Below are 26,650 nucleotides of genomic sequence, written 5' to 3'. Positions count from 1 at the left end.
AGACCAGCTCACAGTGGCATTTTTCAAAGTCACACCTTACAAGAGAAAGTGCATGTTATGCAATTATGCATACATTAGTTTTCAATTTTGGTACGTTTGTGACAAGAGGACAAGCACTAATATTCTCAGTCACATTCTGTTTTCACAACTTCCTGCCCACTTGGGATAACCTCTTTTGTCAGATGTTCACTTACCACTTTTAGATGTGCTATATCATGTTGCCAACTCTTGAACTGTCATTTACAGCCTAGCGGAAGCAAAGCCCTCAGAATATCTTTGTGGGCCACGGAGAGTGGCAGTACATGTGCTTGTTTATTGCTCTCAAGAACAAATCTTCCTGTATAAATGTTAGGTTGGCTGAGGTAATATCGATGCTGAGATGAATAATTTATAAGGATGAAGTTTTCAAAGCTAAACAAAAGCAAAAAAAGATTGAAGGTAAGGCTACCAAAATACGACAAATAGTATGTTGTCAGCATTGCAAGAAATCTTACCTCTTCTCCTGCCTACTAGCTGAGGTTTGTAGTAGTATTTTTTGTACTAATCTTTTTCTGAAATGCTTTTCAATGGCTGCTCTTGTTGGGTAGACTATAATACTGGAGTAGAAGCATAGAATATCCCTAGTTGGAAGAGACCGTAAGGATCACGGAGTCCAACTCCTGATTTTGCACAGGATCACCCAAAATGAAAACCCTCTGTCTGAAATTGTTGTCCAAACTCTCTTTGAACTCTGGCAACCTGTTGCATGCCCACCAACTTCTGGTGCAGCCCCTTTCCCTGACCCCCAGCTGCCCTCCCCTGACAGCTCCATGCCGTTCCCTCGGGCCCTGTCGCTGTCACACAGAGCAGAGCTCAGCGCTGCCCACTCCCCATTTTGAGTATTTGCAAATTGTCAGAGTTTCGGTTTTGTTCTCTCACAGTTCCCCTACTGGCTAAGAAGCTTCCTTTAGGTAGTGACCTTTCTGATGATTTGCAGATCCATACCTTCAGTTTTGTATGAAAAAAGAACTTACTCAGTGCTTTGTCAGGATAGTGATTTGAGTTGTATTTTGGACAGCTTCACAAAATCTCATCTGACATAGTGACCTGATATTTGATAGATGTGGTGTCTTCAATGCCTTTGTTTCCTTCTCAGGCTTTTGACATTTGGGTCCATATAGGCCTGTAGGTTTGCCCATCAAATTCAGCATGATCTTAAGAAAGAGTTTGCAATGTAGATGCTTTTCAAACCACATGTATCTATGACACGACCACAACAAAGCAATAACTTTTAACTGTGCCTTTGTGGAGCCTTTGACAAACTTCTAAAAGCATTTTGGAGAAGTATTTCTTTATTTGTCATAAAACAACTTAGTTTAGAACTGTAGTGGGTTTATTTTTTTTGTTTGTTTGCAGGTAACCTTTGTTGTATCTCATGTTACAAAGTTAGCAAATGGGAAGTTTTAAAGTATGCCAGAATGAATAATTTCTTTTATACTCAGTTCTGTTTCTGGTCTCTTCATTTCTCCTTTCATAAATGCATACACACACACATAAATATTTCTTTTGTTTCCTAGTTAGAACCTGGCTCACTTGATGAGACCCAGATTGCAACAATACTAAGGGAGATACTCAAAGGTCTTGATTACCTACATTCAGAAAAGAAAATCCACAGAGATATTAAAGGTAAACTGTTCTTGTTTTCTAGTAGTGTTTGAAGAGCTCATGAAGTATAAATGAAGACCCTTGCAGAATCAAATCTCTTAATTTCAACTCTTTCTTTTTCCTTACTCTAGCGGCTAATGTATTGCTATCTGAACAAGGAGAAGTAAAACTAGCAGATTTTGGAGTAGCAGGACAACTAACAGATACACAAATAAAGAGGAATACTTTTGTGGGAACACCATTTTGGATGGCACCTGAAGTAATAAAGCAATCTGCTTATGATTCAAAGGTGAGAGATGTATTTCAGTTTTGCTGATCATTGTAATAAAGATTAAGGTCTTTGATTTGGCTTTTTTATCATTCCTCTTAATATTATGGGCAGTTCGTGGGTTTCCTGAGCATGGCCTTCCCTGTGTTATCAGCATAATTTGTGCAAGGACTGATATTCCAGTATCTTGATTTCCAATGTAAACATTTTCAGATATTAACGTACAGTTACATCTCATCTAAATATATAGATTATATATATATTATAGATTAATTAGATTATAGATTAATATATCTATATATCCAAATATATTTATTTGGATACTAGAATTAAACATTCTAGTAAACAATTTTTAGAATCAAAGACACAAACTTTTGAGGAATTTCCTCATGTGAAACACTCAAAATATTTTTGGTTAAAAGTTTATTTTTTGTCTTCTCATAATTTTAACATTCATGTTGACATTCATTAAACTTTAAAACTACTGTGACAGTTTAATATAGCATTATTTTTTATTTTTTAGAAAGTATGCTATGCGAATATATTTCAGTAATATCTCTATCTTTTGTTAAGGACACTGTACTATTTTAATTCAGGATTTAGCAAATGCATACCATTTATGTATTTATGTTAAAATATGTGAATCTGGACAATTCAACCCGCAAGTTATGTTCCTAATATTGTAGTTTCAAGGTAAGGTGGGGCTTTTGGAATGCATTAAGCATATTCTGATACGCCATGAGTTTCTCACACGGGATTTGCTCATTCTGTTTTTACTCAGTTCAGTCCCATTTTCGAACTGTTGTATTATTTTTATCTCAGACCATGTATTAGTAATTATATTTACAAGGCACTCTAATACTTGTGTTTAGTCACAGAAGATAATAGTTTTGAGATGGATAGTGAAGTTTCAGCGCCTTCTATTGGACAGGAAATAATGATTCACATCCGTATATTTGAGAGCATAATATTTCCAGATATATTCTGTAAGTTAGCTGTAATATTTGCACTTTAAAGAGTTAAGTAGCTAGTCTGAGAACAGTACTTGATGGCAGAAAATTAAACTTCATTTTTCATTTTCTTTTGAAGTTTGCTTTTAAGGTCCAAGTAATCCATAGAGATAATAAAAATCTGACTGCTGTGGGAAATCAGCCATGGGAAAAGTAGTGAAAAGTCAAACAGTGACAGTAGTAGTTCTGTTAAAATTATGACCTGTTTCATTATTTTATTTCCTGTTTTGTATTTGTCTTTCCCCATATCATGTATTTCATTTTTTCCACATTATTTGTTCTTTGATTTAATGTCCACATAAGATCCTTCCTTCCTGTCTAATTTCTCTAGTTTTGTCAATTCTTATTTCTTCATGTTTTTGATGCCTTTCTTCATCTGAAAGTCATAGAATCATAGAATCATAGAATCACCAAGGTTGGAAAAGACCTAAAAGATCATCCAGTCCAACCGTTCGCCTATTCCCAATAGCTCCCACTAAACCATGTCCCTCATCACAACATCCAGCCTTTCCTTGAACACCCCCAGGCTCGGTGACTCCACCACCTCCCTGGGCAGTCCATTCCAGTGCCTGACCACCCTTTCTGAAAAGTAATACTTCCTCATGTCCAGCCTGAATCTCCCCTGCCGTAGCTTGAAGCCATTCCCTCTGGTCCTATCACTAATGACACGAGAGAAGAGGCCGACCCCCAGCTCACCACAACCTCCCTTCAGGAAGTTATAGAGAGCAATGAGGTCTCCCCTGAGCCTCCTCTTCTCCAGGCTGAACATTCCCAGCTCCTTCAGCCTCTCCTCATATGGCCTGTGCTCCAGACCCCTCACCAGCTTTGTTGCCCTCCTTTGAACACGTTCCAGGGCCTCAATGTCTTTCTTGCAGTGAGGGGCCCAAAACTGGACACAGTACTCGAGGTGCGGCCTCACTAGTGCTGAATATAGGGGAACAATCACCTCTCTGCTCCTGCTTGCAACACTGTTTCTGATGCAAGCCAGGATGCCATTGGCCTTCTTGGCCACCTGGGCACACTGTCGGCTCATGTTCAGCCGAGCATCAATCAATACCCCCAGGTCCGTTTCCTCTACGCAGTCCTCCAGCCACACCGCCCCAGGCCTGTAGCATTGCCTGGGGTTGTTGTGGCCGAAGTGCAGGACCCGGCATTTGGCCTTGTTGAAACTCATCCCATTGGCTTCAGCCCAGCTCTCCAGCCTGTCCAGATCCCTCTGTATAGCCTCGCTACCCCCAGGCAGATCCACGCTTCCAGCCAATTTGGTGTCATCTGCGAATTTACTGAGGGTGCACTCGATGCCCTCATCCAGGTCATCAATAAAGATATTGAAGAGGACAGGCCCCAGCACCAACCCCTGGGGAACACTACTCACGACCGGAAGTCATCTTCTTTTACTTGCTTTAGTTTTCCCATAACTAGTTCTCTGTCCTCTCTACTATGTTGTTTCTAATAGAAATAATTAAGTATTTAATTTAATTTTTTTTCTTGCACTAAACCTGTTTCTTTCAACTATAGGAGTTTTGAAGTCAGACTAAACTTTACTCATTAGAACAAGAAAAAGAAATTCTTTATGCCAGTAGTGCAGAGAACGAATTCCCAACTTCCATTTGAACTTGGAAGAGTAATTTTTGTTCAGGATTTAAAACTGTAAAAATTTTAATGTGGGGTAAACGTAACGATGGAAGGTTATTTGAATGATGGGGATGATTCATCCCAAAGACCACTTGACATTGTCCCCCCCACATTTGGAGAAATGTTTTGCAGGTGTTGTGCCTGAAGTTTGCTTGTCACAGACAAGCAGGTCCTGGAAATGCATAGATGGATACACATGAAGTCAGTACTTGCATCTGTTGCATCTGTTTTGATATTCTTTCTCAGGAGGCAGTACAATTTCAGAGAGAATTTGTTTTAATATTCTTGATGCTTCCCACAGGAAGCTGCAACTTCAAAGAGCTATTGTGTGGGCTGGGTTTGTTGGACTTTGTTGTTCACTTGCAGTGGGGAAAGATCACTTCAAGTAGAATGCATTAGATACCTAAGGGACATAGAAGAAAGAAGTATGCACACATACACACAGACATATATGAACTTGTTTTGTATAAATATGTGCATGTATATACATGCTACCTCTGGGACTGAAAGTCTGACAGAAGAATGTTATCCATTTTTATGACTTTAACACATTTCTTTTGAGAAACTGGGATTTAGAATAAGGTGGAAATAATGCTCAGTTGCTAACATGAGGAATTCTCTTTGCAGGCGACATTTTTCTTCCATAACCAAGAAAAGATTTCCTGTCAGAGGAAAGTTATTCACAGTTAGACTCAGGCTTGAGGAGAGCTTAGCTGATAAAGTTGTTATTAAGAAAAATGGAACTTGGAGCTTATTTATATATGTAATTCTCTGTGTTCAATTTGAGACTTTCTGTTATTTATGAAATATATAATTAATGTATATATGCAGCCCTAGACAGTTCCTCCTCACTAACTACAACACAGGCAAGCCATAAGGTTGGATACCACGAGTTAGAGGGGACCTGCTCTGATAGAGAAGCAGCGGTTTAGTGATCTTGGAGGTCTTTTCCAACCTTAATAATTCTGTGCTTCAATGAGTGGGCATGATGGGGATGGGTTGATGGTTGGACTAGATGATGGTCATCATTTTCCAATCTTAATGATTCTGTGATTCTGTAACTGTATTGATAAATGAAGACTTTATCTAGCACCTGGAAATATATCTGTTTTTGGCACAGCAGTGTTCCAAATGCTGTTTGGAAATCAAGTCAGGCACTGAAATCACTTGAGAACTGTATTTGAGGATAAATCTGTTCTACTTTTGCTTCAGAAGAAACAGGAAAATCGAAACATGCTTATTTTTAAATGGTACCTTACCATTGGTTGGAAGAGCGATTTGTGATTTGTTTTTCCAATCCTGTTTTTCCAAGGAGTTTATTCACCCGTTCTTTTGATTTCTTTGTCTGTTTTGTTCATAGAATCATAGAATCCTTGCAGTAGGAAGGGACCTTTAAAGGTCATCTAGTCCAATTCCCCTGCAATGAAGGGGGGCATGCACAGCTAGATCAGGCTGCTCAGGGCCTGATCTGACCCTGCCTTGAACATCTCCAGGAACAGAGCATTAACCACATCTATAGACAACTTTTCCAGTGCCTCACCTCCCTCACTGTATTCAGCAAAACACTAAGTATTAGGATCCATTATTTCAGGCAGATTTGGCAGTAGGATTTGGATCTGGGGAGTCTGTGTTCCCTGGAACAAGTAGACCATTTTGGCAATGAAAACCTGCAAAACAAATATATGTAAATAATCCTACCTAACAAACCAGTATGTGTACGGTCACATCCAGTAACAGTATGGATTCAGCTCATCACTGAAATTAAATGCTAGGAATCTTAACACTGATCTCAGCAGTATGATTTGATTTATCTTTCTAACATGACAGTGAGCCTTTGGATTTGCATTGTCTTTGTGTATGACTTAGAGAAGTTTCATTTAGATGAAGCCATCTTGGCAGTCAGGAGCTTTACCAGGAAAATCAGGTAGAAAAGCATTTCCCGTGTTTCAGAAGCTGGGACCAAGTACTTGGACCATGTGTTTAACTGGTTGAAATCTTGAGTTGAAAAAGTTGAATAATACTGTTCTAGACCATGTTTCTCTAGTCCATGAATAAAAATGATATATAAGATGATGTTAAACCCCAGAAAGAAATGCATTCTAATTTGTTCCATTTCTTAAAGTTGTACTGGTTGATGCTTAGAGAAGAAAAACCTTTTCTGCATGTTTTGACATCTTTTATTCCAGTATCATTTCCTGCCTTGGATTTGAATGATTTGAATTGGAAACTTCAATATGGTTAGGTGCTGGTTTGTAATACCTTTACCACTATATTTAAAAAGATTTGTTTCAAAATCAGTTGTAACTGATAAAAGTTTGTTAGCTCTAATAATAAGAGCTGCTTTATGCTGTATGTGTCCTTTGCTTTATGTAGTTAACCACAACATGAGACCATTTTTACAAGAAAAGTTTAATGAAGTGATTTACAATAAAGATACAAAATCTCTCTTTGAAATCAATATTGTTTCCTCTTTCTCTGACGCAATCATAACAGGATTGTTTCTTGCAGGCAGATATCTGGTCATTAGGCATAACAGCCATAGAACTTGCAAAAGGAGAGCCACCTCATTCAGAATTGCATCCAATGAAAGTTTTGTTCCTCATCCCTAAGAATAATCCACCAACGTTGGAAGGAAACTTCAGTAAATCCCTCAAAGAGTTTGTTGAAGCCTGCTTGAACAAGGACCCAAGCTTTGTGAGTTCCAGCATCTTTCAGTATGTTGTTGGGAGCTTGACTGGTTTACATCAATTCTTTATGGGAAAACTTGTTTGCAGGAGTTTAAAGGAAGCACCTGTATCAGTGATTTATAGGGAAAGATCTAACTAGAAGTTTCATTGTGCTCTTTTAAGATTCAGTTACTTTTTTCTTCATTGGTAACAATAATATTTATTTGCAATTGTGTTTTTTAAAAGTAAGCAAACTGTAAGCTTACTTCATTATCTTTCCTGAGATTAACAGTACTGATCATAACCAGCGTGCAGGCAATTTTTTTGTGTGTGTTCTTCCAATTTAACAAATTACGTCCAGAGGTCTCTACATTATCAAATCACTGGAATCCATTATGCAAGCACAATACTTCCACATTTTTTAATTATTTTTTCCTTTGCTTTTTTGCTATTTCATTTTAAAACATCCTTTGCCTTTATTTGTTCTAGCAAAAAGATTTGTCTGATTTCTGCTGGTTGAATGTTTTTCAGTTATTTCTTTAAACATGGGTAACTGTATGTTACTTTTGGAGACTTTTCAAGGTCCTGGTGCTTTTTTTCTAGATTTTATAAATAGATCACATTTAATTTTTTTTTAACCCGTCAAGTTCTTTTTTATTGAAGAGATTTTTGCTGTGTCTAATCTTAATGCCGAAACTGGATTAAAAGGGAGTGATTTTCTTGTGGACTTTTTTTTTTTTAACCCTTAAGCGGTAGGTCTGTAAAGCACTGCACAAACAAGTCAGGAATCTTCTGGATGGAGACAGCAATTCTCATAACCACAGGGATGTTAGAAAATTCTGCTGTGAGTGAAGCCCCAGGCTCCCCATGATTTAAGCATCAAAGGAAGACAAGTTAATATATTGTTTGATACTTAGGAAGAGTTTTATCATTTAGTTTCTACATAAGAATAGACACAGTTCCACTTCTCTAGAATATCAGGTAGAAATCTTATTTGTAGACACTGTCTGTCTTTGTAAGTACTTGTTTGCATCAAGTCTGGTCTAGTTTTCTTAATCTTCTTACAGTGAGTGATTTTAACACTTTCAAATGCAGTAATTTTTATTTATTTTTTTTTTTTAAGAGACCTACTGCAAAGGAACTCTTAAAACACAAATTCATTTTACGAAATGCCAAGAAAATTTCCTACCTGACTGAGCTTATTGATAGGCACAAGAGGTGGAAGTCTGAACAAAGTCATGATGACTCCAGCTCAGATGACTCAGATACGTAAGTTGAATGAATTTTTAAAATTTTTATTCTAGCACATAATTTTTAGCATGTATATTCCTGTGCTCTGTTGTTTAATTACAGCTTTTCGGGTTAGCAGCCATGGTAAGCTTATGAAATCTTGATTTAAATGTTGTGAGGGATTTTATGCAAATAACTTTATAACTGAAAACAATTCTGGCTCATTCTGTACAGTATTCTCTTCTATGTAGAGTCTAGGGTCCTTCCTGGACATAAGGCTGACTATGCTCCTGTCATGTCAGCAAAAGCTGGATCTCACCCTGCACAACCAGGTTTCAGTGTACATATATACACTGTGCTATGTGTGCATATGGCCATCTGAAGAGGGGTGCTGTCTCCTTGGTGGCAGGTTGGCCTTGATTTTGGCATCTGCAATAAGCAAGCAGAAGCATATCCTTGTATATAGAAAAGGATTAGTGGAATAATGCTTCCATGGTCATAGGGTTTTGAGAGCATGAGGCCTAGTGAGATAAATATCTCACTATCATCTCATATTTTGAGAGCATGAGGCTTTCTGAGATAAATATCCTTCTAAGAAGGTTAGGCTACTATAGCATGTGTGTCATTAAAGTTCAGATTTTTAGAGTGCTGTGATTTTCCCCTTCTGTTTTTAACTTCTGTCTGTGAAATTTGATGGAACTGCCTAATATGTTCAAGAATTAGTTTCCTTAGGAAATCGAGTTAAAAATAGTTATGACTGTGCTAATAAGTTAACTTTGTTATTCTCAAATACTTAGGCATCATCAGATTGCAGACCTTCTAAAAATGAAATGAAGGGATTGTTACTGTTTATTCATGAGCTGGTTCAACTTCTAATTATAATTTAGCAAGCGAGCTATTCTCTGCAGTTCCAGTCTCTGTGCTAATGGCAAACATCAGCTGGATTGAGATATCTTGGCTAATGTATCAGATGTAGGTTTGTCTTATATTATTAATGTCTTGATTCCTTCCAGTGATTACAGTTCCAGTCCTCATACGGAAGCTGAATTACTGGTTCTAAAACTGATCTGAGATCAGTTGCTAACTGAAGCAGCAGATTGTAGTTCATTTCTCCTGTGGAATATGAGACCAGCTTTGATGGCTTGGCACAGGAACTAAAGTGGTTCTTGAGTGCTTATGAGATGATTGAATTCTTTGTCTAAGCTTGTTTTCCTTTCTGCTTCCACAGCAGCCCTTACAGTAGAGGTGATAAAAAGATGAATTGATGTGGCATGCTGATCCAATGGAATGCTAACTTTCCAAATTGATAACTCTCTAGAACTAATGCATACACGGAAAGTAATTTACTTCTTTCAGTGACAGCCAGAAGTTCTATGTGATTTCGAGCAGAAATGTTCAAAATTTTTATTACAGTAATTACATTGTTTTTGGCTTGGTATGGTACTTGGAATACTTTTTGTATGGCGGCCAGAAGACACTCTTTTAATTGCTGGTGGTTTCCTTGTAGATCACTCTTAATTCACAGATCATAACTTAGAGATCTGTAACAGGGAGAAATGAAATGTAATTCTGTGACTGGTTAGCATCAGCATAAATGTTTTTGTTCTCTCAACTTACCAGGAGTTAGAGAATATAGTTTCTTTTAATATGCCACTCACTAAAAGCGGGCAAAGAATTTACTTGTGCTGAAGTAGTTTGTTAAATCCATACTGTATCCCTACATGGCTAGCCCTTTTTTTTATGTATTGGGAAGAAATTTGCCTTCATAGTGGGAGTAAACTGACTTTCACAAAGGTATTCTAAGCTAGAGTCTTAACTATTTTAGTAGGCAAAAAAAAAAAAAAAGTGGATTATTTTTCTTTTATTCACTAATAATTTGAGATAATATACTGAAGCCAGTTTTTGGTTAGAAATGATACATTCCACATTACTTGCTTATGTAACTTGGGAAGCTATTTTCAATCTTTCATGCTTCTCTTTTAAAAAAAAAAAAAAAAGTTAATTTAAATTTACTGAAGTATTTTAATTTCATTTTCTAAATAAAAGTTTTCAATTTCTCAAAAAATAATTGCATTATCTTTCACACTTGTCTTGATGCTCATTAGCACATACAATAGAATCCTGATTTTGGTCATCAGTGGAGGTTTTGTGACCAACATGTATGTTGAATGAGCACAGGCAATCAGGTGTAGGTAATAAAACTTGTTTTTCCTTTCCTCAAAGTGAACCAGATGGCCAGGCTTCAGGTGGGGGTGACTCAGGAGAATGGATCTTCACAATAAGAGAAAAAGATCCCAAGAATCTAGAGAATGGAGCAGCCCAGCCTTTGGAGTTGCAAAGAAATAAGGTGCTTAACGTGTTGATTGTATTATACAAGGAGATAGCTCTTACTTTTAATTCAGTGAAATGATTCAGTATTTTTTCACAGGTCTATTTGTTATATATCTTTGACAGCATTTGAATTGTAAAATTTCAGAACTTCTGTTGAAAATGTGTGCTCCACAACTGCTTTGACAAAACATTTTGAGTAGATCTTAAAGTTTGGGTATTCTGTAAATGTGTCTTTTTTCTGTGGCTTGTGATGTGTATAAATGCTATTGCCAAAACACTGGGGGAAGACCAGATAGTATTTTGTTTTCCAAATTTTCTTTTGGCTGGGTGAACTTAAACCTGTTGTGTGAGAGACTCATTGAATATTGGAGTGTGTAGGATTTGCTGAATTTGACTTCATAGGATTGGTAGGAAGAGCAAGTGTAGAGTCTTACACCTGAAAAGGAATAACTGCATGCATTAGTACAGGTTAGGGGCTGAGCTGCTGGAGAGGAGCTCTGCAGAGAAGGACCTGGGTGTCCTGGTAGACAACAGGTTGGGCATGAGCCAGCAGTGTGCCCTTGTGGCCAAGAAGTCCAGTGGTACCCGGGGGTGCATTATAAAGCGTGTGGCCAGCAGGTCAAGGGAGGTGATCCTCCCCCTCTACTTTGTCCTGGTGAAATCACATCTGGGGTACTGTGTTCAGTTCTGGCTGCCCAGTTCAAAAAAGACAGCAAACTACTAGAAATAGTCCAGCAGAGGGCAACAAAGATGATGAGGAGCCCGGAGCATCTCCCTGATGGGGAAAGGCTGAGAGACCTGGGACTGTTCAGTCTGGAGAAGAGAAGGCTGAGAGGGGATCTGATCAACACCTATAAATATCTACTGGGTGGTTGGCAAGAGGATGGTAGTGCCTAACAACAGAACAAGGAGCAGGGAGTACAAACGGGAACACAGGGAGTTCTATCTGAAGATGAGGAAGAGCTTCTTCACTGTGAGGGTGACAGAGCACTGGAGCAGGCTGCCCAGAGAACTTGCGGAGTCTCCTTCTCTGGAAATATTCAAAACCCACCTGGATGCTTTCCTGTGTAACCTACTCTAGGGAGCCTGCTTTAGCGAGAGTCCAGAGGAAGGCCACTAAGATGATCAGAGGGCTGGAGCACCTCTCCTATGAGGAAAGACTGAGGGAACTGGGCTTGTTTAGCTTGGAGAAGAGAAGGCTCTGGGGAGACCTCATTGTGGCCTTCCAGTACTTAAAGGGAGCGTACGAACAGGAGGGGAACAGCTGTTTATGAGGGTGGATAGTGATAAGACAAGGGGGAATGGTCTTAAACTGAGACAGGAGAGGTTTAGGTTAGATATTAGGAGGAAGTTTTTCACACAGAAGGTGGTGACGCACTGGAACAGGTTGCCCAAGGAGGCTGTGGATGTGGCTCTGGGCAGCCTGGTCTGGTGGTTGGTGACCCTGCACACAGCAGGGGGGTTGAAACTGGATGATCATTGTGGTCTATTTCAACCCAGACCATTCTGTGATTCTATGATTCTATGATTCTATGATTCTATGGCTAGATGATCTCCAGAGGTGCCTTCCAACCCCTATGGTTCTGTGATTTTATATATATATATATATATTTTTCTTTTTTCCCCTGTAACTTGAAGTTTGCATGTATTTGAGGTGCCACACCCTCAAACTTTAGTTTAACCTCCAGTCTTCATGGTGTTTTGAAACAGTCTGTTTGTCTGTTGTAAGATATTCTACATATTTGTCTATGCTTAGAAACATTTTTCATGAAGTATAGCATATTTGAGCTATTTTCTCTTGTTTAATTAGAAACAGAAAGCAATGAAAGTGCTTCTTCTTGGAAATTAAATTCTTAAGAATCTTTTCTTTTTTTTCTTCTAAGGAAAAAGACATCCCCAAAAGGTCTGTATCTCAATGCCTGTCTACAGTTATATCCCCTTTATTTGCAGAGGTAAGATATTGCTTTAGATGTTACTCAGTTCTAGGATTTATGTCTCTGAAAAACAGAAACATAAGAGGAAAGACAACGTTTGGAGCTTGATTTGTTACACCTTTTGTTGCAGCTAAATTGACTTTATGTCATCAAAGCTTCCTCTTATCATTTTCTGTGTCATTCTATCTGTTACAAATTTTAAATTCTTCTCTACTGCAGTATATGTGGAGCAGAGCAGCAAGAACTTAACATTTGAACTTCAGGGTTGAGAGCAGTATCTTGTTCCCATTCTCAATTTTGCCTTTTTGTATGTTTTGTTTTGTTTTCCCAGATACTTAAATAACTATCATATGAAAGGGAAGATGGACATCTATGAAGATGTTATTTTAAAATGTTGATGGAACTTTGTTAAAGAAAAAGATAATAACCCTTCCCTCTCACTCTTATCTTTTCTATGAAAGATTTTTATTCAGATAGTGTTTTCAATCCTTGTAACTGTTACAGAAAGAATGTTAAAGAAACTGTTTTCCTAGAGAAAATGTCTTAATTTTGTTCTACTGAATGAAGTGGTGTTTCAGAGGATTATTACAGAGTTTTGCATGCTGCTTGGAAGGATGTTGAGTGCACAAAAGCCATTACATTTATTTAAAGGGGACAACCTCTGTATTGTTTATTCCAAGTCCAGTATTAAATGAGCCTGTCATTCTCCTACGGAAACTGGAGGAACGCTTTGGGCAGGGATTTTTGCTATTTCCACTTCAGTGCTTTATGTGTTACTCACTTTCTTGCCTCTGTTTCAGACATTTCTTTCAACTTCCTACCTTCCCATCTCTAAAACATGTTCCAGGTTGCTCTGCATCTCCTTTAGGTCTTCCTTCTCCCTTTCTCATATTAAAAATGAAGTGGGTCCTGCATCCAGTGCTTTCTGCTGTCCACCCTCCATTTTTGTACCTTTATTTTTCATTTTCTCTTCACTACATCCATTGTTACATGTCTCCTAGAAATCACTGGGTTCTTATTATTTGTGTGTGTATTAAAGTGAATGTTTAAGCAACACAGCTTGAAACCAAACAGCTGCAGCTAAATAGTGCTTCCTTCTTGGGATAGCATCACAGTACTTGAATGAAAAGGATGCGTGAATGACTGAAGTCTTGTGCAGAGAAATGACATCCCGATAACTGCTGCACAGGCCAACTTCTGGAAGAAAAAGGTCTTTAAGATGCAGGAATGAATAACAAAAGTCAAACTCTAACATTCTGAACACTGACAGTCCCTTTATACAAGTTTTTGCATTATACTGCTTATGGAAATACTGTGAGTATTATACTAATGTATCTCTTCCATTTTTTATTTCAGTTGAAAGAGAAAAGTGAAGCGTGTGGTGGTAACACGGATTCCATAGAAGAACTGAAGAAGGCTATTTATTTAGCTGAAGAGGCTTGTCCAGGCATTGCAGATAACATGGTGTCACACCTTGTGCAGAGGATTCAGAGGTAATGGAACAATTCACTAAGGATTACAGATCTTACTCTACAAGCACTACTAAATTGAAATGATTATTTCTATTTTTTTAGCAAGTGAAAAAACACTTGCCTGCTTTCTACCCCAAGCACCTAACTGTATCAGCAGTTCTGATGTATAGCTTCAGGTGGTAGTTCATATGGACATTGATACTGTTGGTGTGCATATTTTGTATCACATGAGACTGGACAGCATTTTCTGTTTGCAGTTGTTGCAGGGGACTCTGACACTTTCCTTAGTGCAGAGGACGTCGTGTGGCATTTCTGTGGTGCTGGAGGTAATCCTGCAGTCGTTACTTTTGCCACACCAGATGCTTCCTTAGCATTTTATTTTCCTTATGTTTCTGATTATGTGGACTACTGCTGTTTTTCTCAGCCATAATATCTTATTGTCACAAGGGAGGCAGATGATGCTTCCTCTTCTTTGAAAGAGAGAAACATTCATAGACAATGTCTGTTGGTGGGTCGTGTGTAGGTGAAGTTTCTCTTATACCAAAGAAAAACCCAGTGTGTCAGCACACAAATGTTCCTTCAACAAAGTAAATAAATGAATGACAACAGTGGATGTTCCTTAAAAATGAATTAGAACCATTCCACAGCTTAGTGGGTATTTTAGGAGCTAGTCAACTTCTGAAAATATAGTTTGTCCTTATTTGAAAACTACAAGAAACTTGATGTTCTGCTGCATCATTCAGTCGTTTCTTGTATCCACTTGCAATATCCTCTCCACCTGTAAGTGAACTATTGAAAATGACTCTTCAACAACACATTTCTGTTGAGATTTTCATTCCTCCTATGATTGATTAAACCTGTATTTCCTAAGTCTGACTGTGTGGGTTTATTGGGAGCCTCAGAAGAACTGCCCAATAAATTGAGTTGAGTCCATTTACCTTTTCTCTTCAATTCTGATCTGTGATATGTTATAAAGTTATTTGAAAGTTTAATATGATTAAAATGCATCTTTTTATGATTTAAGAATCTGTTTAGATTAAGAAATATGAGTTTCCTGCCCTAGCAATATTTTGGAATGATTATGATGTAAATGTGCCAAGAAGGCTAAAATTGCTAAATTTTGCCCACATTATATAAAAATACTTTTTTATAAAAAAATATATATAAATTATATAAAAATATACTGTATTGTGTACTTCTCACTAATGTACTTGAATAGGAGTTGTTGGTGCTGTTAGAAAAGCAGCAGTGTTCTGATGAAGTGTATTTTACATACTGTTCAGATCTATGGCTTTTCTCTTTCAAGTGTAACAGTACTGGTGGATGTCATTCTGGAAGGAGAAAGACCAGAACTTCAACAGCATGTAACAGAATAATAACTATTAATTGCTGCTTGTTGCATAAAGTGCTCTGAAAGTCACAATAAAAACCCTTTCTTATGCTCTTCAGATATTCACTAGCTGGAGGAAGTACTTCATCCTACTAAAGTACTCTTCTGCTGAGACAGCGGAGATCCCATGGTGTCTGCACTGAAGAATTGAATCCTGATGTTGTTCTGCCCCTTAGTCACCGAAATATCCTCCGGTGAAAGGACATTCTTCAACATGCAAGAGTGGCAGTGAAGTCTCTCAGATGGAGGCAGTCTTTTTTCAGCTCCTTAAAGCTATAGTTTTTTTTTAATGATAATGCACATATTCCAGGGAGGTGTCTTTTTGTAAAATCTGAGATGTATATTTAGGTTTGTGATAGAGAAATTGAAGATATTGAGAAACCTCAGGTATCTTGCTTTAAGAATTCCACTGGGAGATGGAATGTGTTTGTTGGAATTGTGTACAGATCTGTATATAACGTCTTTTTTTAACTGAAAGCCTTTCGACGTGCATAAGGAATCACTGTGTACAAAATGGTAAAGTGCTTCTGTAGATACTGTTAGTGGGGTAAATATTTGACAGGCCATAACTTGAGTATTGCCTTGCCTTTATTACATGTAAATCTCGAACCATGTGATAAGTGAATCTTGGGTTGATTTTTTTTTTTGTATGTGAAGGATTTGCCATTGGGAGATAGGTAATCCTGTACAATGGACCCTTCTATTCGTACCTCAAAGCAAAGACACAATTTTGCTCTGTTTCTCCGGTATTTCTTCCTTTTTATCGATTTTCAGAGTGTGATTTTCCAATTATGGTACTACTTCTGGTTGTTTTAAATTTAATACACCTTCTTTCTCAAAGCTTTAAATTATTGTTTTTTTCCTGTAGGATGAGCTCTTTCATGACTTCAGTTTTAAATTGTGCCAATGCAAGTTCTAAACTTTATGTGTTCTTCAGTTTTAGTAATAGATATTCGTGAAGCTTGTCATGAAATTCAGATACACGCTTTTTTTTCCCACCTAAAACATGTTTGAATGCTCACACAAATAAATTTTTATTACTTGCATATATTCTGAAATATTAGGGTGTTGGCTCTAAGACAGACAGGCAAATGTTTCTCCTTTATGCCTGTTTTTATCATTTACAACCAGTGTCTGGCAGCATGAATGAAAAATTACCCATTTATTCAGAGTTGGGTCTTGCTGCTTGAAGCTGTGAATCCCTTTACTGATAGATGTTGGACACAGAGGCAGCAAAACTGAGCCAGGAGGGCTGAATGCTGCCCTGTTACCTCCCAGAAAAAAAGAAAATTTGGAACTCTAAAATTTCCAGTGTTATTCTCTAGGATAGCTGGTGAAGCTAAAATTTCCTTGGAAATAGTACCATCAGTTACACAGTTGATTAGGTGGCTTATTTTTTTTTAGCCTGCCAGTATGACATTGAGTTTTGCCTTGGTTTGATTCACCAGGGCTGTTCAGGTGCTTGTGATTCTGTTTGCCTAGTTTTGATGAGGGGAATAAAGGAGGTGATTTTAGATTTTGGACAGTCAGGCATCTTATGTGTTTAAATGTTTTATCATTATTATTTTTAATCAAGATACAAGCTTTGAAAGAAAGGATTAAAATAAGTATGGGTATCTCGATCTGAAGTCATACAAAAAGGACCCAGTCTCTATAAGTTCTCTAGGAGCTGGTGAGGGACTTCTCAGCACCAAGCTAGCTCTTACTGTATGCATATTAGTAGCCTTAATTATTAATGTAATGATTTAACGGTGTTAGAAGACGCTGCTAGGCTAACAGAGCTATGAAACTTCTGATCAAGTCGAAACAACTGTTAAAAGAAATGGGTATCTGTGCTCCCATTCTTGTGGCCGTGTTCTTAGACGCAGTACGTCTGCCAACATAACGATGGCCTGCTTTTCCTTTGCGGCCAAGATGAATTGGACAGTGCATACATCTGAGCGGTGGTTTGTAACTCTTCTTTGATCGAGATCATTGTGCGTGTTGTTTTGTGTGCCCCGAGCGTGAAGGGTGCGCTTGTGCCTGAGGAGATGAGTTCAGCTCTGTGAATCGTGCAGCTGAATGCAGGGCAATGGGAAACGCGCCTTCTTGCATCTCGGTGTTTGGCCACTCGGTAGATACACACCGTTATAGCATATGGGAATGAACTGTTGTATTGACATTCAGAATACAAAAAGAAAAATGGAAGCATGTTAAGCACTTAAGACTGAAGTTAGCTTACTAGGAGATGCGTGGAACTCAAGGATTCAGCAGGGATGTTAAATTTGTAGTGGAAGTTCAAGACTTTCTCAATCAAAAAATTGTACGAAGCTCTACGGTATGCTATTATTTTTTTTTTAAGAAGTAATAAATGCATATATTTTTAAGTTGCATTTTTCTTGCATTCCAGAATTGTATGTTGAGGAAGTACTTCTCCATTTGAGTAGATTGCGGTGGAGTTTGCTGGGTGGGTGTCCCAGCTGGCTGAGGAGCCTAAGGAAGGGGAGGCATGCAGCAAGGCCTGCTGCCCAAAGGGGGCAGGGTGTTTGGGTACAGACGACACCTTGTTTATGGTAGAGATGTGTATTTTTTTATGTAATATATAGATTATTTAAAAATAACATATCCTAAACTGGGATTCACTGAATAAGTGTGCTGTATCTTGAATGTAAAATTACAATCATTTGTTACGACAAAGTATCGATGCTTTAAAAATAGGGTCTATGTTGGTAACAGAAGAGCTTTGTTTGAAAGAAGCGTGGCCTCACTTTCTGGGGGAAAAAATAAGTGTGCTGATATTCCTGAGACTGTCTCATGCTAAAAACATGTCTGTGTCACAGCGTTGCACTGACGATTTCTCTGTGCGGGTAACACATCTTCACTCGGTCTCAAATATCCTGGGCACCAACTTGTTATCCCTATTTATGCAAACAATTACATTGGTGGAACTGCTTACTTGTCAGAGGCTTCAGGATTAGGCAGTAAACAAACTCACTGTTTAAAAGAATAAATAAAGTCAGTCGTTTGCACTGAACGCTTGCTTTTTTGTAATTACCAGATGCGTAATCTATTGTTTGAGCTTGATTTTCCTTGCAGTAGCACTTTGTAGTGGATCACTGGTTTACTGAAGTGTGATGGCACGACTGCTACAGCACGGAACGCTTTTGGTATAGCAGCAAAGCCTTCTTTGAGGTGCCGTGCCTTCCCTGCAGCCCCCGCCATTTTATCTGTGTATGTCCACATAGGTAAGGGCCCAGTGGCTGTGAGTGGCTGAGCACCGCTGTTCTGCACTCCCTGCAGAGGTCAGGTGGATGGAGGGCTATGGTAGGAGCATGCACGTTGGCTGTGTGTTCACACCCTGTCTGTCTATCGTACCTCCTTCCATCTGCCTGTGCTTTGATGCACTTGTGCAGCCTGTGCTGTAGCGCTTCATCCTTCATGTGGCAGTATGTATCTTTTCAGCAGATACAGTCAGAGTCTATAATGGTTATCCTTACTTGGAAGGAAACACACTTCTGCTTCAAAACTATCACCATGGGAAGACTATCAGAAGCGTTAATAAGCACAGGCGCAATGCACGGATCAGTACCATCACCAGTTATTTTTGTAAGCTGCTGGGAAGAGCTCAGAGCATTGCACAAATCTGCAGGCTTGCTCTTTTCAGCCATATTGTGCAGATGTGCCGGTGACTGCACTGAGCCTACGCAGTAGACAACTGGTATGCAATGGTTTTCTGCCTTTCTTTAAAGCGTGATGACAGAGGACAACCGAAGTGCATACCTTGTTTTCTGTAACATTGCTGCCTGTTGATAACCATGTGTTTAAATCTTACTTTTGTCACTCGACACCAACGTAGTAAAGCTCCGTGTAAACCACGTGACCTAGAAATAAAGAAGGAAAAGCGTAACGAAATTCTGCCATCTGAGTGGTCAGTGAGATGAGGTTCTAGGGTCTCCTCCCCCAAGGGATGCTTTGGTGGGCTCCCAGATTCAGGGCAGTGCTGGTGAGCAGACAGTTTATTTGGTTAAATTGGTTAAATTGGTGTGGTTTTTAATCGCAGTATTCTTAGAATCTGTACAAGACAACCCCTTGCTTCATCTGCAACGATGATTTCCAAGGAAGAGTATTGAGAGTATCTTGTGTTGGGGAATTTGGTATGTTTAACGCTCACAGATGGCAGGGCCATGTGGGGAGCTCAGAGTATTGCTGTTTCATTGTTAATGCACGCACACAAGTGATTGATAGGGGTCTGTTTGGGTTTAATCTATGCAGCTTTACATGACAGCTTGTCCTACAGTAAGACAGTGTGCCAACTTCCAAATGGCAGCGACTTAAAACTGCTCTCTATTTTGCATCCTGCCCCAGGAAGCTGAAGAACTGCTCTCATCAAGTAGCACGAGCTTAACCCAAATAGTGCATCTCTAATTACCCTTATAATTGAGTAACAAACTGACATTCGCACTCCTAAGTTTCTTTGCTATTTTCTGCTGTTACAAAAATGCACAAGTGCCGCACTGCCCTTTTCTCCTCCCCAGCGAACTCCTTCTTGCCCCCAGGGGATGGCTGGAGTTGTGTATCCATACAGAGTTAGGGCGAATGTTTCCTTTGAGAGGAAGGGCTGCATAGCTGGTTGGAAGAGGAGAAATGGCCAAAATCAAGCCTTTCAAGTTTTTCTCGTTTCTCCATTTTGTTCTTGGCTGGTACAACCGTGGGCTTTGGCCCCTGATTTTGTTTCTGAAAGGAGTTTTTTCTTGTGAGAGCTTTTCTTCAGAGACCTTTACTGAGATGTCCACAGTGCCAGTGCATGCCTCTCCCCGCTAGGTTGTCTGTCTTGACCATCTTCTGGCAGATTTCAGCTCAATTTTACAAGGATTGTGGTCTTAACAGTCCTTAATTAAAATTTAGTGAAAATAAGTAAGCCTGGGTATGTAAATATGACTTGTCCCTTAATGAACAGCTGCTAGCTGAGAAATGATGGAGCTGCTCAGCCTTGTGGAAAAAGTGCTCCTCAGGAACCTGAGCCGTGTGTGACAGTGAAGCTCCTGCTTTGCTCCAATGCCTTCACTACTTGAAACCTGTGACCGGTCATTCATGGCAGGCAATGGCAGAGAACAAACAGAATAAATCACTTGAGTGGTCAGTATGTGTTTGTTCCACTGCTGACCCCGGAGTGTTGGGACAGGGACCCAGAACCAGAAGCATCTCCAAGCCCTGCTGATTTCATGGACGATGCTATGACATCACTCAGAGCAAGCAGTAAGTGCTTGCGTAGAACAGCTTTCCAGCACATCATGAGCTTAGTCCCACGTGTAGACATCAACCAATTGGGAGAGCTGACTGTCCAGATAACTGCTTTTATTCTTTTATGGTTATTTCACTTTTGGGTTAACCTTAGGAATAAGAAACTGGAAAAATGATGACAAATGTAGGTACTCCCATCTAAATAAATACATAAATATATGTTTGACTAATTACATTAATAAAAACAACAGCCTGGAAAAGTTGTTATCTGACTTTCTTCTTAGGAAGCTCCTCTGGAGGATAGCATTGATGAAGACAGTGTCTGACAAGCCTCCGTAATCTAAACCAAAATTCACTTTATCTCAAATTAGTGCATGGTCCTCCACAGAATTTGCATTAAAAATAATAAAAATAGTAAAAAAGATGTTATCATTGCCAACAGTTGTAAAGGACAGACACAGGGACACAGCAGTCATTGGCATCTGAAATTTTAGTGGTGTGAAGCAGAGTCTTCTGCAGTACTTCTATATTCTCTATTTTTTTCCCCTAGCTCATTTCAGACAAATGTCTTTTAAGTCTTAAAGTATATTCAGTAGCCAGCAGTTATCCTATTTATTTTGTCTCCCTTAAAACCAACGGAGGTGCTTAGCACCCTGGCCATCCCTGGAGGTGTAACAAAGCCAGGTTGGATGGGGCCCTGGGCAGCCTGAGCAGTGGGTGGGCAGCCCTGCCCATAGCAGAGGATTGGGACTGGGTGGATTTTACGGTCCCTTCCTGCCCAAGCCATTCTATGATATAATTCTATGGCTTATATATATATAGCATATATATATATATATATATATATATATAATATATATGTATAAGCTCCTGTACCTACCTCCCTGTAGCTCAGATCTGCTATATATATGCTATATATGCTATATATATGCTATATATGCTATATATATATATAGCATAATATATAGCAGATCTGAGCTACAGGGAGGGCAGACTGCCTAGGAATTTCATCAGTATTCTCAGAGCTAGTAAGTTGAAGCTTTAAGGAAAATATTTAAAGAAAAGAGCAACTGCAGCCAGTTACCAGATACATACATGAACTTCTGGTGAAGCCCCACCTCAAGTACTGCATTTCAGTTTTGGGTCCCTCACTAGAAGAAAAACATCAAGGCCCTGCAATGTGTTCAGAGAAGGGCAACGAAGCCGTGAGGGCACTGGAGCACAAGCCTTATGAGGAGTGGCTGAGAGAATTGAGGTTGTTCAGTCTGGAGGAGACTCAGGGGAAACCTCTACAATGAGCTGAAAGGAGATGGTGGTGGCAAGGTGGGGGTCGGCCTCTTCTCTTGCTTCACTATTAATAGGACAAGAGGGAACGACCTCAAGTTGTACCATGGGAGGTTCAGGTCGAACACTAGGATATTACTGGATGTTCCTTCTCAGAAACTGGTGAGGCACTGGCACAGGCTGCCCAGGGAGGTAATGGAGTCACCGTCCCTGGAGGTGTGCAGTAAATGTGTAGAAGTGGCACTGAGCGACATGGTTAGTGGGCATGGTGGTGATGAGCTGGACTGGATGATCCTAGCGGTCTTTTCCAACCTTAAGGATTCTACAAGTCTACAAAACTGCTGGAATGCTCATTTCCCTGTGTCAGACTGGAACAGAGTTGGCCACAAGAATGCAGCCTGTTCCTTGAAATTATAGGCATACACATATCCATCCTGCTCCTCACCTGGAGCTCTGATTTTGCTAAGGTATTCATTGGGGTGAGGGAACAGAAAGAAGGCTCTACTGTCTTGAAACAGCAAGATGTATGATAGTATTGTGAGGTATTTTATTCCCTTTTGTTGTGAGCAAAGCTGTAAGCCATTTTATACATCGCATATAGGTAAGCATTAACACAGTGAATAGCCAGAAGAAGAAAAGTTGGGGGCAGCACTGTCCCAGCTTCATCTCCCACGCTGACATTCAGGCCCCTCTGCCTAGCACTGGGTTTCCCCAAAGGCCCTGAGTGGTGACAGATGGGTTTCCAGCATGCTGTTCTGCTAATGGATATTTGATACTGATTTCACGGTGAAGCGTTTCTTAAAGCATAAGGAAAAGCATCTCATCAGAGCAGGCTTTGTGCTGACACCCTTCTGAATGGGCCAACAGCTCACCCAAGAACGGTGCTAGGTGATGTTAGGGCCAGATATACAAAACTGGCATTTCTGATGCTGAAACTCCAGCAGCAAAACAAGCCCAGGGCTCAGCAGCTGCCCCACACGCAGTGCTTTAGTCCACGTGTTACCAGAACACCCCGCAAATTGATTACACAAAGCTGTGGTTCTTGGAGCATACAGGTTGGATTATTTTTTTTCAAGTTTGTAAAACAAACAGCAGAACATCACCACAGCCTTTAATTTCTTCTTGTACATAACCATTCACAGTACATTAACAGCCCAAACAATATTGCACTGGATTATTTTAATTCTGTTTCATCTTGCAAATAGCATTCACTTTCCCAAGCCAACATGATCAATTTGGTCAACTTGCACTGAGAAAATGGTTCGATGGGAATCCTGTAACTTGTTTATACCACGTGGATCTGTAACCTCAATGGGAAATGAGAGTGAGCTGTAAACTGTTTCTTTGTTAAAGATAGAAAATTAGTAATTCCTTGTTGAGTACATTTAGAAAGACCGGAGGAAAAAAAATCTGAAAATTACTTTGTTCCTGCTAGACTGCTCATTGTGTGTAGAATTAGAGTCTGTACTGTGAAAGTCCATCTACATTTAAAACTCCAGCAGTCTACAGGTTAACATGGTAAAAAAAAATAATATATTTTTTATGTAAAGAGAAGAAATAGTATTTGCCTCACAAGAGAGTTTTCAGATTGTGGAGTCGGTTTTTTTAGGTGCAATCTCTGAGGCAACAAAATGTCTTTTGGCATTTGGCACTCTAATAAGGACAATATTTTAATACTGGCACAAGCTAAAAACAGCACAGAATGACAAAATACAAGACATGAACAAACCGCAGCCACGGGGATGGTGTAAGCTATTTTCAACATATGGAAAACTGAAACAGTTTTGCTGAGGAATTGCGGATGTTTCTGCAGAACCTTACTGGTTGGTTTTTCTCCTTCCTTTTACCAAATTTCAGTTTTACTAAGCTCCGGGGGGGAGAAGTTTCCAATGTCCTGTAGAAAACTGGCAGCTGCTGTGGCATTCAGTAGGTGTGGGGCTCCCGGTGGCTCAGGGCGCGTGTGCGCAGGGCTGAGCTGGTGGCACTTCGGATCACCTCCATCCATCTGTGAGAGGGGAGAGAAAAGCAGAAGGGTGGCAAGATCTCAAGGAAGGATTTCTTGAAAAATTTTCTCCTCCTGGCCAATTTCTGGGCTATTGGTTGTGGAAAAGTGTTATTTTCCACGCCTAGTGGGGGAGCATCGTGCTTACTGCGTATTTCCTATCTAAGTTAAGAGGGTACAGATCCAAAAGCACACATGAAAGGAGGTTGAGAGAGGATGGGGGAGAGGGCACCCAAAATTCATCAACCTAACAGTGGTTTTATTTGTGTTTTTTTTTCTTCTGGATGGTCCAAGTGACGAGCAGCTGAAAATAACCTCTGTTCTAAAGCAAAACCATGTCACGTAGCCGCAGTTATGCTTCTTCCAGAACTGAGAAAGAACTTCTGTGTTGTCTTCCAATTCTATTCATTTACTTAATTACCCCTTTTCCCACCATATTTGGTTCAGACTGATTGACATGGCTACAACTGAACCACAGCTTTCTTGACTATGAGACTACAAATCTTTGTCAGATTAGTGTTTCACACAAAAGGGCTGAATTAATTCCAAGTATGACTAAGCTAAACCAGAACTGAGCAGGAGCGGTGCCCATTTCCCAGCTCTCTATCTGGAATTCCGTGGGATGTGTAAGAGCTGCACGCTGCAGCGGCAGAACAGACTACGAGCAGCAGCTTCTGTGAAAAAGCCGTGTTTTGTTTTGTTTCAAATGTGGGTGTTGCAGGGAGTTGTACAGGAGGGAGAGAAGCGACTCTGCTAGTAAGAGGTCTGTTTACATGCTACCTGAACCTGGCATACAGTGTGCCCTGTGCACGCAGCCTCAGTAATTCAGAAGGGAGATTTTTTGCACACAACTGAGCTTTGCAGTCATTACTACCACAGTTGCTATAGCTTCTGGTGCTTCCAGGCTTAAAATTTCTGTAAGTACTTTGAAGGGCATTGCCTTTCATTCTGTTGAGCTACAAGCCTGTGTTACTGAATCAACTCAGTAGACACTGTACCAGCTGAGTTTGGGAACAAATCCAGGAATTTAAAAAATGCCCTCTTCCAGAAGAGTGACTGACTTACCTTTCAAATGTGTATTCGCTTTCAGCCCTGAAGTAGTACACGTGGGATTTGAAATGCAGCTTGAAGACATAGTCTTTGTGAATGTTTTCAGATTCGGAAGGAATGGTGAGAGAATATCCCAACAGAGGGAGGCTGGCTAAGGGATGATTGTCCTGAAAAGCAATGGTGAAAAGTGCTGTGAGATCAACTGCTCTCAAGCAAAGGAAGCATGTAAGTGAAATGGAGAACAGATATGCAGTCTTTTAAGGCTCTCCATTAGAAATGTCATGAAACAACCACTGTGGCTTCAGTGGAGATGGGCAGTCAGAACTGCTCTGTGTCCCAATGGGGCAGAATCCACCACTGATGATGGTTGCTCTCCCTACTCCCACACTGGAAACAGAAAGCCCTACCCAGCTGTGTTACCTGGTGCGATTTATAGAAGAACATGCAGAAGTTGGTGAACACAACCCAAAGCTTCTGCCACCCGTTGCTGTTCTTGAATTTCCTCAGGAGGTTTCCAGACAGCTGATTCTGAAACAGATCAGATGTAGTCAAATAAAGCAGTGAAATGCACACTGCAGAGATGTATGAGCAGATGAAAAGCAGCCAAGCTCCACAGAATGGATGTTTGCATTTCTGCTTAACTTACTGTATGCCATCACTTTGGCAGTAAGCACAGAACCAGAAGTACCCATCACTCCTTAAGTGAGGGCTGGCTGCGGTTCAATCACCGTAAGAACAATGATCTGCTTTTAGCATATGTGGCCTTACCACAAGCGAAGGTGTTCTGACCAAATGAATGCGTTTTTCTACAACTAAGCAGTACTCTGTAATACGTGTTTGTAGCTGGGTACTTCCAGAAACTTCCAACTACTATGGCTGTATTTTTTAAATTGTGGTGGCCATCAATAATGTACTGGCAACCATCAGTCAGTCTCGTTACCTTCATCCGTGTTCTTTTCAAATGATACTTAAATAGAACAATGGAAACAGAAAGGCTGACATGAATTTGGGATGCAAAGGAAAATCATGACGTACTTCAGCACCGCAGACAGAGGTCAAGCTCTCAGCACACAGCAAGTTAACACGGGAACTTGTCAAACACACCGACTATTCACCTTGTTCTGAGCTGGATTTGGGTATTTTACAGCAGGGAGGAGGAATACCAAGTATTTCACTATCATCAGGATCAAAACAACTGTTCACATAACAGCGCAGAAACTGATAATTTAATCTGTAATGCTTAATGCTCCGAGTCTGGTGGTCCCAATTCACCTACTACAAACTAAGTAGTCACCAGCCTGGGGTGTGCATTAAGGCCTTTGCATCGGATAATGCCATGCTCTGCTGACACTGTGACCTAAGTTACAGGCACACTCCTTCATTTGCTGTTACCTCGTCACTCTGGAGGATATCATAAAAGGACAGGCTTTGCATTCGGTACCAGCAGATACATGAAATGGAAACAGGTCGCTGGTCACTGATCAGTCCAGCAGGTAGGGAAGTACAGTCACTGA

General features: G+C 39.8%; 2 protein-coding genes across 6 annotated transcripts in view; one reads left to right on the top strand and one right to left on the bottom strand.

The window, feature by feature from the left end:
- Positions 1 to 15,676, top strand: part of STK24 (serine/threonine kinase 24) — a gene marked incomplete at both ends in the record, with an annotated part of 61,835 nt that extends 46,159 nt beyond the window's left edge. The window contains 8 exons of the mRNA XM_079548536.1: positions 1,557 to 1,665; positions 1,776 to 1,933; positions 7,066 to 7,251; positions 8,347 to 8,492; positions 10,677 to 10,800; positions 12,668 to 12,736; positions 14,075 to 14,211; positions 15,640 to 15,676. Of these exons, the coding sequence (XP_079404662.1) occupies positions 1,557 to 1,665; positions 1,776 to 1,933; positions 7,066 to 7,251; positions 8,347 to 8,492; positions 10,677 to 10,800; positions 12,668 to 12,736; positions 14,075 to 14,211; positions 15,640 to 15,676 (966 nt within the window). The remainder of the gene's footprint in view (positions 1 to 1,556; positions 1,666 to 1,775; positions 1,934 to 7,065; positions 7,252 to 8,346; positions 8,493 to 10,676; positions 10,801 to 12,667; positions 12,737 to 14,074; positions 14,212 to 15,639) is intronic.
- An 8,331-nt stretch (positions 15,677 to 24,007) lies between these two features.
- The window catches only part of FARP1 (FERM, ARH/RhoGEF and pleckstrin domain protein 1), a gene marked incomplete at both ends in the record, with an annotated part of 162,282 nt that continues 159,639 nt past the window's right edge, over positions 24,008 to 26,650 (bottom strand). For all 5 annotated transcript variants that reach the window (XM_079537932.1, XM_079537933.1, XM_079537934.1 and 2 more), the window contains 3 exons: positions 24,008 to 24,089; positions 25,152 to 25,303; positions 25,557 to 25,664. In XM_079537932.1, coding sequence (XP_079394058.1) covers positions 24,008 to 24,089; positions 25,152 to 25,303; positions 25,557 to 25,664 — 342 coding nt within the window. The remainder of the gene's footprint in view (positions 24,090 to 25,151; positions 25,304 to 25,556; positions 25,665 to 26,650) is intronic.

The sequence above is a fragment of the Tetrao urogallus genome (genome assembly GCF_951394365.1).
Source record: "Tetrao urogallus genome assembly, chromosome: 1".
In the NCBI taxonomy this organism is placed as follows: Eukaryota; Metazoa; Chordata; class Aves; order Galliformes; family Phasianidae; genus Tetrao; species Tetrao urogallus.
Note: the sequence above shows the minus strand (reverse complement) of the source record. Positions and strands in the feature narration are given on the sequence as shown.